Raw genomic sequence first — 12,584 nt, 5'->3', positions numbered from 1 at the left:
GTTGTACACGTAATGTCATTGTACTTATTTATACTCAGTATACACATATGGTACCACAGGATGGTTGGTAGTTTTAGTTTTATAAAATACTTCATAATAATTAATATATAACTAGAATTGTTGCTAATTAATTTTCTGTCAGCCAGTAGATCATCAAACTTAAAATGTTATTTTTATTGGTTTTCATGTTGTTGACATTTAAAGCTCCATCCAGTCTAAAGGTAGATGTCCATGTGTTTGTGATTCTAAAGCAGGTCTAGGTTCTATATTAATACTGTGAAAGTATCAAAGCCTCAGTCCACAGAGAAATGCACACAGCCTGTATTCAGAAACTGAGCCTTAAAACCAGCCGTCAGGACTTCTGGAACTTTGTGATGTCACAACAAAGCAGTCACCACCCGCAGGCACGCCCCAAGCCCCGCCCACCTGGACCCACCATCCAACCTTGCAGGATTTGGTTTCTCTGACTGTTTACCTGAAATTTGCTCTATTTTTATTCGATCATTCAGAAAACAGTCAGCCAATCAGTAGAGAGGCTCAGACCCTCTCTTCTGATTGGCTGACTGGTCTGTTGTTACTAGAGCTGCAGAGAGAAGCCTGAGAGAGGAGATGTAAAACTACACTGAGATGGTTTTTGGTTCCTAAAACCACAGATATATCTTCTGATGGAAACCACAGAAGAAGAGTTAATATGGAGCTGATAGACTGTGTGTGGGGCCTCAGACTGATGAACGAACGTGTCAGTGGAGCTGCAGCTGATAACATGGATGGAAAAACAGATTAATATCATTCTGAAATATTGACTTTAGCCTAATTTATAACGTAATATTTAACCTCTGCGATCCTGAGAATATTTCAAAATCCTTATTTAAACATTTTAAGTCAAACAAACGTCCTTTTGCTTATTTGTCAAACAGAAAATAAAAACCAACATTCAGAAAAATCAAACCTGCAGCCTCTTGTGTCTCTGCACCTCTCTGACCTTTGACCTGTGACCTCTGTCTGATCACCAGGAAACTGCAGAGCCAATCAGCTGCTGTGGCGGCAGAGCTGGCTAAAGTGTTTGGGGAGGGGCTTCATTTCGATGTAGAGCTGAATCCTCAAGGCTCCGCCTCCAACCACGTCGTTATCATCGCCATGGGCGTCCTGCTGGCCCTGAGCATCGTGGGATTGATCGTTGCTGTTGCCTTTATTATCAAGTGAGTCTTCATCTTACCCACTTCACACCAAAACTTTACAGCATCAGTGTTTTAACTTTCATCTCAAAAACTGTCATGATCAAAATCTGAGTCTGAGTTTATCAAACTATTAAAAATGACACTAAAGCTTCAGAGAAATGTCAAACGTTTGAGTTGGAGCAATAAGACACATTTCTCCAGTGAGCCCCTCCTGTGTGAGGGAAGAACCAATCAGAGCGACAGATCAGCCTGCGACATCCTGTCACATTGTACGTTGTTGTTGTAAATGTCTGCAACACTTTTAATTGATTAGAAATATAAATACATACATATATACATTTTTTAAAGTTAACCTTTTTAATATCCAGGAATAATTAACATTTAAATGATTAACTTAAAATTAACAACAATTACATACATTTGATTATATAAATAGGGTTTAAATACCAAGAAGTTCTGCTACGTTTGTTTGTTTGTTTGTTGGCAGCAGATAAATGACAAAAGAAAAGATAAAGTCCTGTAACTACTTTATTCTTAGTTCTACTGCCTCAGCCATTGGATTAAATCATTATTATTATTAATATTCTCATTATTATTATTATCACTAACAGACAGAAAACACTGATGGGTTTCTGCACTGCAGTCACTGAGGATCTGCACTTATAACAGAAATTAAGTTTGAGTTAAAGTGAGAGATTTTTACTCAAGTCCAAAATTTTACTTTTCACAGTTTGATAAATGGGGCCTGAATAAAATCACTTTATTTTAATCATTTTATTGACAATGACTTTTTCTTCTACCATCAAAAATGTATAATTAGACTTTGAACTTACAGAAAGAACTTTGAGAACTTTGACTTTATTAAAACAGGAATCACTGCAGAAATAAAGTGACTAGATCAACAGAAACAAAGAAGAAATAATATAAATGTTTGGATATTTAAGAGTCTCTGAGTAAAGCTGGACACTAATCGAGGATCATCTGGCTTCACAAAAGTCCCATGTGATACATGTAAACCACCAGTAAAACGACTTGTTGACAGGAAACGTCCTGAAACTTTTTTCATGTGTAGTTTCAAAGCAGCTTTTTCAGGGTTAAGTAAAGTTATAATTAAAGGAGTCATTAAATGTTTCACCTCTCAGGTTTAAGAGGAAGGAGAATCATCAGGATTCTGACAAAGAGAGTTTTGACATCGACAGAAATTCTGAAGGTTACAAGTAAGTTATGTTAAAAACACTGAATCTTCATCACAGTTCTGCTTGAGGGGTTTTTAAAATTTTTTTTAATGTAAATCTGTTGTAAATCTGTTTCAGGACCTGGGCTCCAGCCATTTCTGAAACTCCTCAACAGGTAAAAACAAACCACTCTGATCACAGTCAAAGTGTTTCAATGAAATATTAACATGTTGTGTCACAGGGACGGACGTGGTCAGGAGAGGACAGAGACACGGCTCAGCGGGACAGACGGACAGACGGCGACTGGACGGTGAACACGGACAGCGACAGTAACGAAAGCCGCACTTCTGCTCTCTGACCTGAACACGGCAGCTTTCAGTCAACAATAAATCTAACTGAACTTTAAAGTAGACACAACTGACCAATCAGAGCTTCTCAACAGCACTCACTGTAAAAAAATTCAATATTGCGTCGTTAACATCCATGTTTATTGGCTGATGGTTTTCTGCAGGATGTGAATCAGGGATCTGGCTCAGATACTGACAACAGCAGCAACATCAGCAAAAACTTTAAAAATTGAATCTGATGTTTTAATTTGCAATTTAAATTTAAAATGTATTATTTATTAAAAAGAGAGTTTAATTATCTATTTTTAAAAAGCAACACGTAACTTTAAGTCCCCCAATATAACATTTCTAAGCAGGAGTGTAGTTAGAAACAGAAATTACTTATTAATATACAATTGAAACATTTTTTATTATTACATTATGTGTCATCTTCATTATCTGTTGTGAGTTGTTGACAAATACATTAATACTTCTATACTAGATCTGCTTATAACTACATTATACTGTTATAAACATTTTATTAAATGTTTATATTCTGCATATAAATGATAACATTCATTCATCCACACATTAGTTAAATGTGAATTCAGTGCATCAGGTGAGCGCCTCCAGACTCCAGAGCTTTTACTTTCTCAACTTAAACCTGTTTTATTCCCTGAAATCAGCTGCTGCTGTTTAGTTTTTCCTCACCAGGGCTTTCATTTAAAATATTTCTTAAACAAGCAGATTTAATTGAGACACTTAGCTGCCAGATTTCTCCTTTTTTTGGCTTGTTTTAAGTTATGGAGACTAAATAATGAGAAGATGAGATTTTTTTTGAACAAACATGTTTGTGTCACTTTAAACAAAAATCAAATGTCAGATGTTAAGTTTAATTATCAATCTTTTGAATATTTTGCATTATGGGTAATTTTACAGTCTGCTTCTACTTTGTGATATTTATAGTTGAACAGAAATCAAAAGTCAGAACTGTTTTGTTTTTCCTCTTTAATGCACTTTACAAATATCACCACAGCTCTGAACTGAGAAAAGCCCTTTAATGTAATAAAATGCATATGAACTGTATCGATTTGTTATTTTATTTCATTTGTGATTTGCAAAGTATGAAAACAGTTCTGGATGTGGCATGTTTTTTTTTTTCAGTCAATCCTGCCTCATGTAATAACTAGTGATGAAACCGGGGTTTCACTGGTTGTGACCTGCGGAACATTTATTATAAAAAGCAAATAAACCAGTGGTGTCGTCAGAGCTTGTTTGATTTTCCTTCATCTGCTTTGGTATCTGTCAAATATTTTTTCATTTCACCTTCCTCAGACGTCAAAGTTACACTTTTGTTTCTGTATTTTCTTTTAAATCAATTTACATTAGAAGTATTTATAGTAGCTCAGAGGCAGATGTTGTTCATCTGTTCATTTCCAGTTTAGCAGAAATGTTGGAAAAACTGTAAAACTAGTTCCTCAACATTTTCACATTAAAAAGAAAAAACATGACACTGTACTTACAAACTGTTCACACTGAGCTTCCTGTTCGTCTCCACTGGATCCTGAAAAAAAGTCCACAGCTTGTGTTTTTCTGAGCAGAGGGAAAGAAAAAAAAAACCTCACAGCTCCACATGGGTTTCGGTTCATAATTCTTCATATTAAAACTGTTTTTATTAATTTATTCTCTATTAAAATAAAATCATAAGAGAATCAGAACACAGCAGAAGAAGCGAAAATAAACAATAGATTATGGAATGTACTTCAGTAAAGAAAATAAAAGCTCCAGCTGGTCCAACATGGGGGCTTTATTTCAACCACAGTCAAATAAAGCACCGCTTTTATATATTCATATATATATAAAGATATTTATATATATATTTATATAGTTTTCATATACACCTTCAGGCAATGACTAGAGAGGATTCTTTACAGAATCAAGTTTCTTGTGGTTCTCTTAATTTACAGGTAAACTTCGTTTCTGGATAATTAAACCACAGAAAAGTCAAGGCAACTTTCTTTTGCCTCGTTCATAAAGTACAAAACTGGCACAGAGGACGACCATTTTCATACACAGTAAAAATGCAATAAAATTAAATTACATACAGAGGAGACAAAAGTTCTGTAAACCTTTCCCCGTTACAGCAAACCTCAAATAAAATCACTTTCCAAAACAAATTCAAATCAGTATAAAACACACACACACACAAAAAAACAACATAACAAAAACTTTTTTTTGCCCTTTGAAAAAAATGTGCTATAGCTTGTACGACTTTTTCTGTTTTTTCTCTCATTTATTTGTCAAACGGGGGGGTCGGCTGTGCGTGGAGTCGGAGTTTAAGAGAGCGAAACGACACGGCGAGCGCCACTGAAGCCGGAAAAACCGACCGACTGAACATCAGCAGAAGGCAACGAACAGCAGCACACAAACAGCAGAAGAAGAAGAAACCGAAAAACAGGAAAACGTTTTTTCCTCTGAGCAGAATTCAGATTTTCAAAAAGAGAAAAAAAAAAAATTTTAAAAAGGAAAAGAAAAAGTTTCTGTTAGAGATCTCATGGCGGTTTGAGTTGATGATGTCATGAAGAGGGTGGGCCTTTAACGGACAGTTTGGTAACTATGGCGATGGTGGCTTCCACCGTCCTGTACAGCGTGTCCAGCATGTCAGGTGGGGGGCCAATGCCTGGGAACACCTGGGAGGAGGGGGTGTGGCCACCACAGCCCTCTGGCCCCTCCCCCACCAACCCAAGGGCTGATGGGAAGGCGGCGTCCTCTGAGAGGGGTGGGGCTGAGCTGCTGCTGGTCTTAGAGCCCGCCTCCTTCTCCTCCTTCACCTCCTCTGAGGAGCAAGCCACCGCCTCCCCCCTCCTCCCCTCCCGCTGCTCCGCATCTTCCTCTTCACCTGTCGCCACCTGTCGTGGCGGCTCAGGCTCCTCCCCCTGAACAAACCCCTCCCCCGCCTCCTGCAGCAGGGAGGAAGAGGAGGAGAACGAGGAGGAGGATGATGAAGAAGCCTCCATCTTCTCCTCTTTCGGGGAGGAGTCCAGGTTTCCAGAGGAGGCGGGGGTGGGGTCAGGAGAGGGCGGGTCCTGCTCAGTGCCCGGGTCGATCAGCGAGGAGGAGTCTCGAGTCTCTGTGTCTGACGTGCTGGTGGGCGTCAGCGCCTCCTGGTGGTCGGGCTTCGGCTCTGTGCAGGGCGGGAGAGCGGAGGAGGAGGAGGAGGAGGAGGAAGAGGAGGAGGTGGAGGCCACGCAGAGTGTAGCCGCCGCGTCACCGGCTCTGTCGTCATCACTGCTCACCCTCCGCCGCTTCACCGGGGTCGCTCCTTCGTCCTCAGCTGACACACACACACACACACACACACACACACACACACACACACACACACACACACACACACACACACACACACACACACACACACACACACACACACACACACACACACACACACACAGAAATGACCATGAAGCTACAGAACTCCACCTCCTTATATGGAAAATACTGAAACAATCTGCACCAAACCTGGAGGGTCCAGGATTTTTTTTTTTTTTTTTTTTTTTTTTTTAATCTCTTTCCTCAACATTACGAAACATTTACATCAGTTTCTGAGAAAATAACTTTTTTCGGGCTTTTTATGCCTTTATTTTGTAGGTACAGTGAGAAAGACATGAAAGCTGGGGAGAGAGGGGGGGTACAGCAAAGGGCCGCGGGTCGGACTCGAACCCCGGGCCGCTGCAGTTAGGACTAAGCCTTAATGGTACGTACTCTACCAGGTGAGCCCCTGAGAAAATAACTTTTGGATCTGGATGTTAAAATAAAAAAAAGTTTCTGGTGTTTGTAGTTTGGTGCAGATCCAGATCATAGTCTGGGTCAATATTGACCCAGACTATGATCTGGATCTGGGGTAAGAAGATGCTGAATCCAGATTCCACAGAGTTGCTCTCATTGATAACAGTTAACATAGAATTAACAGCAAGTGTCAGATGCAAATGACAGGAGCTGCTGGTTTTTGATAAATCACAACAGAAGTGTTGTGTTGCTACGGAGACACAGAAGAGCCGTGTAATCCTAGAAACGACACAACTGTTAAAACAGCTGATGACACAAAGAGAAAATTCTCTGGAGACCAGAGCGTCTCACTTCAGCTCGGCCTTCATGGTCTACGAGGGGCCACAACTGTGTGTGTGTGTTGTACCTTTGGCCTTGTGGTCCTTGGCCTCCAGCTCCAGAGCGCTGCGCTGCTGAACACAAACACGGCAGCGACCCAGCAGCTCCTGCAGGGCGGGGCTGAGGGCGGGGTCAACGGCCTGAGGCGGCTGGACGGAGAGCAGCAACACCAGGGCCCTCAGGTCCTGATGGGGACAGACACACAGACAAGAGTGAAGACAACTGGAGAGGATGAGCTCTGTGTGTGTGTGTGTGTGCGCGTGTGCGTACGGCGTTGAGCAGGCCGCTGGTCTTGCTGAGCTCCAGGCGGTGAGCTGCCAGCTCCGGCTGCAGGCTGCTCTGTTCACTCAGCAGGTTCGTCACCAAAACACCAATCAGGTTAGAGCAGCTGGGACCGGACAACACCTGGACCTACACACACACACACACACACACACACACACACACACACACACACACACACACACACACACACACACACACACACACACACACACACACACACACACACAGGCTTTAACATGAAGAACTTGAGGAGAATCTGATGTTTGAGTGACGGTAAAAGGAAGGGGGCGGGACCTTGTGCAGGAAGCAGGTGAGGAAGGAGTACGCCACGTTGTTGTTGAGGAACATCCTCTCGTCCATCAGGATGCACTTCATGTACTCGCTGAAGGCCGGATCCTCACACAGCAGCTTCACACACGTCTTCGCCAGAACAGACTGAAAGAGCAGGGACAGGGACGAGTGAGTCCAGCTGTTACACTGGGAACAATCGATGAAAACCAGTCAAACCAGAAGAGACGCACTGCACCTGTGACTGACAGAGCTCCGTCCACAGCTTGGGGAAGAGAGCGAGGTGGAGAGGAAGTCCCTCGTACGCGATCAGCACACCTGACAGAGAGCAGGGTTAACGAGAGAACATCTGATCCAGATCAAAACCGTTTACTCAAAGTCCCAGTGTTGGTTTATCTTATTCATTTCTGCCTCCTCCTTTATTCTCACTTTTTTATAATCAGTGTTTAAGATTCACACACACACTGCACATACTCAGTTTGACGAGTGTGTCGGTGAATTTTTCGCAGTTGATGGCAACGCGGCACAGCAGGTGGATGAACTGGTGGTAGGACAGGAAGTAATCCAGCAGCATCCGGTCGTAGACCTCGTCCTTACCCTGACACACACACACACACACACACACACACACACACACACACACACACACACACACACACACACACACACACACACACACACACACACACACAGGTTTTATTGATTAATGGTTCTGTCTATAAAATGATAAAGATGCTTCTCCCCGTTTCCATGGTGATGCCTTCAGATTGATCATTTTCTCTGACCAACAGCTAAAGCACAAACAGCTTCAGTTTACAAACAGCAGAAAAATGACTCAAACCCTTAATCAATTCAATCAATCGATCAAAATAGCTGCTGATTCATTTAACTAATTAGTTAAGGTGTGAACCAGATGTGAGACAGATGTGACAGGTGAACGCACCTTGCTGCTCTCCACCATGGAGGGCAGGAGACACATGTTGAGCTCCGGTCTCGGAGGTCGGATGTTGTTTTTAGCTCCCATCAGCTTGATGTTCTCTCTGCAGGGCAGGTAGGGGCCGAACGACACTGTGGACACACACACACACACACACACACACACACACACACACACACACACACACACACACACACACACACACACACCATTTAACCTGAGACTAAAACAAGATTCTAGTTGATTTGCTGTGTTAAAAGTGACAAACTGATTCAAACACAGGAAATAAACAGGAAATAGATTCAAAGAGACTTGGATGATTGAAATGAAGCTGTGCAGGTGATGAAGGGCGGAGTGAGGAGGAGGAGGAGGAGGAGGAGGAGGAGGAGACTCACTGGGGATGTTGCTGTGGTGGTAGGTGCAGTGGTTGTGCTGCAGGAAGGGAACCAGCGTGTGCAGGAAGTCGTGTGGACTCAGCAGAACCAGCTCCTTCAGCACGTCTGCAGGAAGCACAACAAACAGGTCAGTTCGTCATCCTCACACCTTCATCAGTCAGAGGAACCTGCTCGTCATCTGTCGCCTCGGTTACAGCCTCAGCAAACATCACACACTGATTCACTGTGGTAACAAACACTGGCTGTGCTTTCACGTCCCTGAGCCTGTAGTCTTTCTATTCTCCTACACAAAGCAGCTGGGCCACAGCTGGAGCACAGCTGGAGCACAGCTGGAGCACAGCTGGAGCACAGCTGGAGCACAGCTGAGGCAGAGCTTTCTGCAGCTGCTTTGTGTAGGAGAATAGAAAGACTACAGGGCTCAGCTGGCAGCCAGCAGGTGGCAGCGTTCTGTCAGAGAAGAACACGACCAGTGTAAAGACTTGAGTCTTTGGGGAGGGGGGGTCGGGGTGGGGGCTGGGGGGTGGTTACCCAGGCAGGCGTTGCGGAGCTCGGGGGGGCTGTAGGAGTTGAGGAGGGTGAGCAGCTTGTGGGCGAAGTCGATTCTCTCCTGCCACTGGATCAGAGCCTGCTTCACATCTGGATGAGGAGACAGAGGAAACATCTGCTCAGAACAAACTGATTCTTAATAATTAATGATAATAATGAACTGTGTGTGTCTGACTGTCAGACCCGCTCAGGGTCAGGGGGCCGGGGGTCTGACCTTTGCGCTGCAGGTACGGCCGCGTGGCTTTGAGGACAGACAGGAAGATGGAGAGCAGCTCCACCAGGTCTCCGGTGACGTGGCATGCCGTGGCCTCGTGGTACATCATGTGCAGGGTGTTGAAGGACTGCGGGGGACAGACGGGGGGCGGAGCTTAGAGAGCAGCTAGTTCCTTATCACACTAATTATCCAGGTGAAGTTATTACCTGTCGATCTCTGAGTTTCACCAGTGTTTGTTTGACACCTCAGATTGTCGTATGCTTCTCTACAAGCTTGTACATGTTTTTTTTGGCCAGGATCATTAAGTTTTTTTTTTTTTTTTCTGGGCAGAAAGAAAAAAACTTCCCAGAAAATGATGATGTTCACTTGTCTCCCTGGGCTTCTGTACGTTTGTAAACACACTGATTTTAGTTTGTAATGAACGTTAATGATTAAAAAATCCATGAGTTTTAAAGCCTCCAATAATAATTTAACATCAATACATTGAAACACCTGGAACATAAAGTCTGTGTGTGTGTGTGTGTGTGTGTGTGTGTGTGTGTGTGTGTGTGCGTGCGTGTGTGTCTCAGTGTTTAATGGTCAGATCCTGATCTGGATCCTGGACCTACTTCAGTCATGAGGATGAGGCCTCTGTTGAAGACCACCAGCAGTCGGTCCTCATCGTTCTCCAGCAGAACTCTGAAGGCACTGACGGAGCAACAGAACCAGCGTTACACCATCACCACATCACCTATCATACATGTTGTTATATATGTGTGTGTGTGTGCTGACCTGATGAGCGTGGTCCAGCAGGAACGTCCGTCCAGGCAGCGCAGGTAGCAGCTGATGGTGGTTTTCTTAAACTGTTTCACATCCTCCACTTCTTCTTCTCTCATGTCGGCGCGCTGCGCCACGAACAGCTGCATCAGGTTGAACAGCTCCTCCACCGCCTGCAGGGTGTGCGCGCGCGCGCACACACACGCACACGCACACGCACACGCACACGCACACGCACACGCACACGCACACGCACACGCACACGCACACGCACACACACACACACACACCTATGTTACATACTTGAATCCATTTGTCTGTGATTTTTTTTGTGCAAGTTTGTAATTGTAAGATTTTCTACTTTGATTTCTTTTGTTTAATGTTTAGTCTCATGTTCTGTTGTGAAGCTTCCTTCAGAAAATACATCAACACATATCAACACATTATCCTGTGAATAAAATTATTGGAGGAAACAAAATTATTCTGAGCTGTGAAATAATCTCCGGTAAGTAAAAATCTACAGCTCGGCACAGAAATAAAACAACCAATCAAGCCGGGCCACATCATCAGCACCCTGCGGTGTCTGAAACCAGACTCTGCACCCACCCCGGGGTACTGGCTGGCGTGCGGCGTCAGGTTCTTGAAGGCCCACTGGATGTTCTGGTGGGAGGCGAGCTGGCGGGTGAAGGCGGGGGACTGCTCGCAGCACATGCGCAGAATGCCGTAGTAGGCGGGCAGCATGCCGCGGTTGAAGAGCACCACCTCCTGGTCGTCGTGGTCGGCCAGGATGTAGTTGAAGGCGATGTTCTTGGTCACCACGGGGTTCTGCACCACCAGCCGCACGTTCTCCGGACAGTCCACGCACACGTTGTACCAGAAGGACAGCAGCGCCTGCTTGTTGTGGTTGGTGGCGATGGCCGGCTCCGACAGTTTGGGCTGAGGACAGAGGGAGGAACCAGTCAGCATGACAACAGCCTCAGAGCAGGAAGTACTTTCTAAATATTTTATAGTGATCGTCTCCCAGAGCCTGAGGGTACATCTGCTCCTGACTTCAGTCCGACCAACAGTAAGAAATGTTCAGGTTACAACGCAAATCTTTGGCATTTTCCTCAAAAATGTCTTTTAATTAACTGACTAAACGTTCAGGTATAAACATGAAGAAAATAATGAGGCAGAAGAATAAGATCCACCTGAGAAGCTGATGAGAAACAAATGTACCTGGAAGAGGTTCCAGAGGTCCATGAAGTACCCGGAGAACATGAGCTTCTCCGTCTTGGAGATGAGGCAGTAGGTCATGAAGCTGAAGTACTGCACCAGCTTGGTGGTGCCGTGAACGCTGGCGTCCACGTACAGCTTGGCGCGTCCCAGCAGCCCCAGCAGCAGGTTGTAGACCTGGTGCAGGACCACGGTGGTGTCGGGCGACAGCGGCAGCTCTCGAGTCGGCAGGTGAAGGGAGCGCGTGGAGCGGAACATCTGGCGGAAGGAGTTGCTGGGGATGAGGGAGACGAGGAGGTACGCCGCGGCTGGAAGAGACACAGAGTCAGACAGGATCAGGATCAGGATCAGGATCAGGACCAGGATCAGGACCAGGACCAGGAAGGAACCACAGAACATTTGGTGGTTCTTATTTATTATAATCATCTGTTTAAATAAGACTTTATTTTAAAACTTTATCTCCATTAGGATCCAACCTGATGGTCGGTTTAATGATCAGTAAATATTTACTTTTATTCATCTTTTATTTTTGCTCTTTTTTCTTCAATTCATCTGAACTGAAGTGAACAAAGTGAAGCTGAAGCTGAACTGTGAGGAATAAATAATTTAACTGTTGAAAATGATCTGTTTTATTTATGTAAATCACTTTTTCCTCCATGTTGTCCTTTATTTTCATTATTACAAGACTTAAATGGTTCTTATTAAAAAAAAACAAACAAACAGCTTTGATGAAATTGATCAGAGTTCTTATCAGATTCAAGCAGCTGTTGGGAGACGCTGAGTAGAAACTCGGGGTTATTACATGTGCGGACTCGGGGGTAGTTGTGTGCCAGCAGGAAACGCTCCACCCAGTTCTCCATGTTCTGCAGGACCCAGCTGTGGGCCAGTTTGTTCCTGGGAGTCTGGACAGCCAACCAGTCCAGACACTGGGACGGGTTGTACTCGATCACCTGACAGGAAGCAGACAGGAAGTGTTCAATGATCACATTTCACACGTGCGAGGTGAGAAGAGTTTTATCTTTACACATGATCTGCGTCTGTGCTTGTGTTTCAACACCTGGAGCATCTGGCTCTCTGAGCTCTACAGGCTTGATCACTAGCT

The 12,584-nt window shown here is 44.3% G+C and overlaps 2 protein-coding genes across 9 annotated transcripts in view; one reads left to right on the top strand and one right to left on the bottom strand.

Annotated features, from left to right (window-relative positions):
- Positions 1–3,948, top strand: part of LOC139635998 (protocadherin Fat 4) — a 77,464-nt gene extending 73,516 nt beyond the window's left edge. For all 7 annotated transcript variants that reach the window (XM_071503630.1, XM_071503632.1, XM_071503627.1 and 4 more), the window contains 4 exons: positions 1,014–1,199; positions 2,321–2,395; positions 2,492–2,528; positions 2,595–3,948. In XM_071503630.1, the coding sequence (XP_071359731.1) occupies positions 1,014–1,199; positions 2,321–2,395; positions 2,492–2,528; positions 2,595–2,711 (415 nt within the window). In that variant the 3' untranslated portion in view covers positions 2,712–3,948. The remainder of the gene's footprint in view (positions 1–1,013; positions 1,200–2,320; positions 2,396–2,491; positions 2,529–2,594) is intronic.
- Positions 3,949–4,462: 514 nt separating this feature from the next.
- usp34 (ubiquitin specific peptidase 34) overlaps positions 4,463–12,584 on the bottom strand; it is a 58,363-nt gene continuing 50,241 nt past the window's right edge. For both annotated transcript variants that reach the window (XM_071503622.1, XM_071503624.1), the window contains exons 64-78: positions 12,285–12,432; positions 11,486–11,790; positions 10,874–11,203; positions 10,283–10,440; positions 10,120–10,198; positions 9,512–9,638; positions 9,280–9,387; positions 8,752–8,856; positions 8,363–8,487; positions 7,894–8,017; positions 7,658–7,737; positions 7,426–7,566; positions 7,117–7,257; positions 6,875–7,031; positions 4,463–6,013 (exon numbers count right to left, since the gene is read on the bottom strand). In XM_071503622.1, coding sequence (XP_071359723.1) covers positions 5,256–6,013; positions 6,875–7,031; positions 7,117–7,257; positions 7,426–7,566; positions 7,658–7,737; positions 7,894–8,017; positions 8,363–8,487; positions 8,752–8,856; positions 9,280–9,387; positions 9,512–9,638; positions 10,120–10,198; positions 10,283–10,440; positions 10,874–11,203; positions 11,486–11,790; positions 12,285–12,432 — 2,886 coding nt within the window. In that variant the 3' untranslated portion in view covers positions 4,463–5,255. The remainder of the gene's footprint in view (positions 6,014–6,874; positions 7,032–7,116; positions 7,258–7,425; positions 7,567–7,657; positions 7,738–7,893; positions 8,018–8,362; positions 8,488–8,751; positions 8,857–9,279; positions 9,388–9,511; positions 9,639–10,119; positions 10,199–10,282; positions 10,441–10,873; positions 11,204–11,485; positions 11,791–12,284; positions 12,433–12,584) is intronic.

This window comes from Trachinotus anak, unplaced genomic scaffold (assembly GCF_046630095.1).
Source record: "Trachinotus anak isolate AG129_WGS33_773 ecotype Australia unplaced genomic scaffold, CSIRO_AGI_Tana_v1 ptg000019l, whole genome shotgun sequence".
Taxonomy (NCBI): Eukaryota; Metazoa; Chordata; class Actinopteri; order Carangiformes; family Carangidae; genus Trachinotus; species Trachinotus anak.
This window is presented reverse-complemented; position numbering and strand designations above follow the sequence as displayed.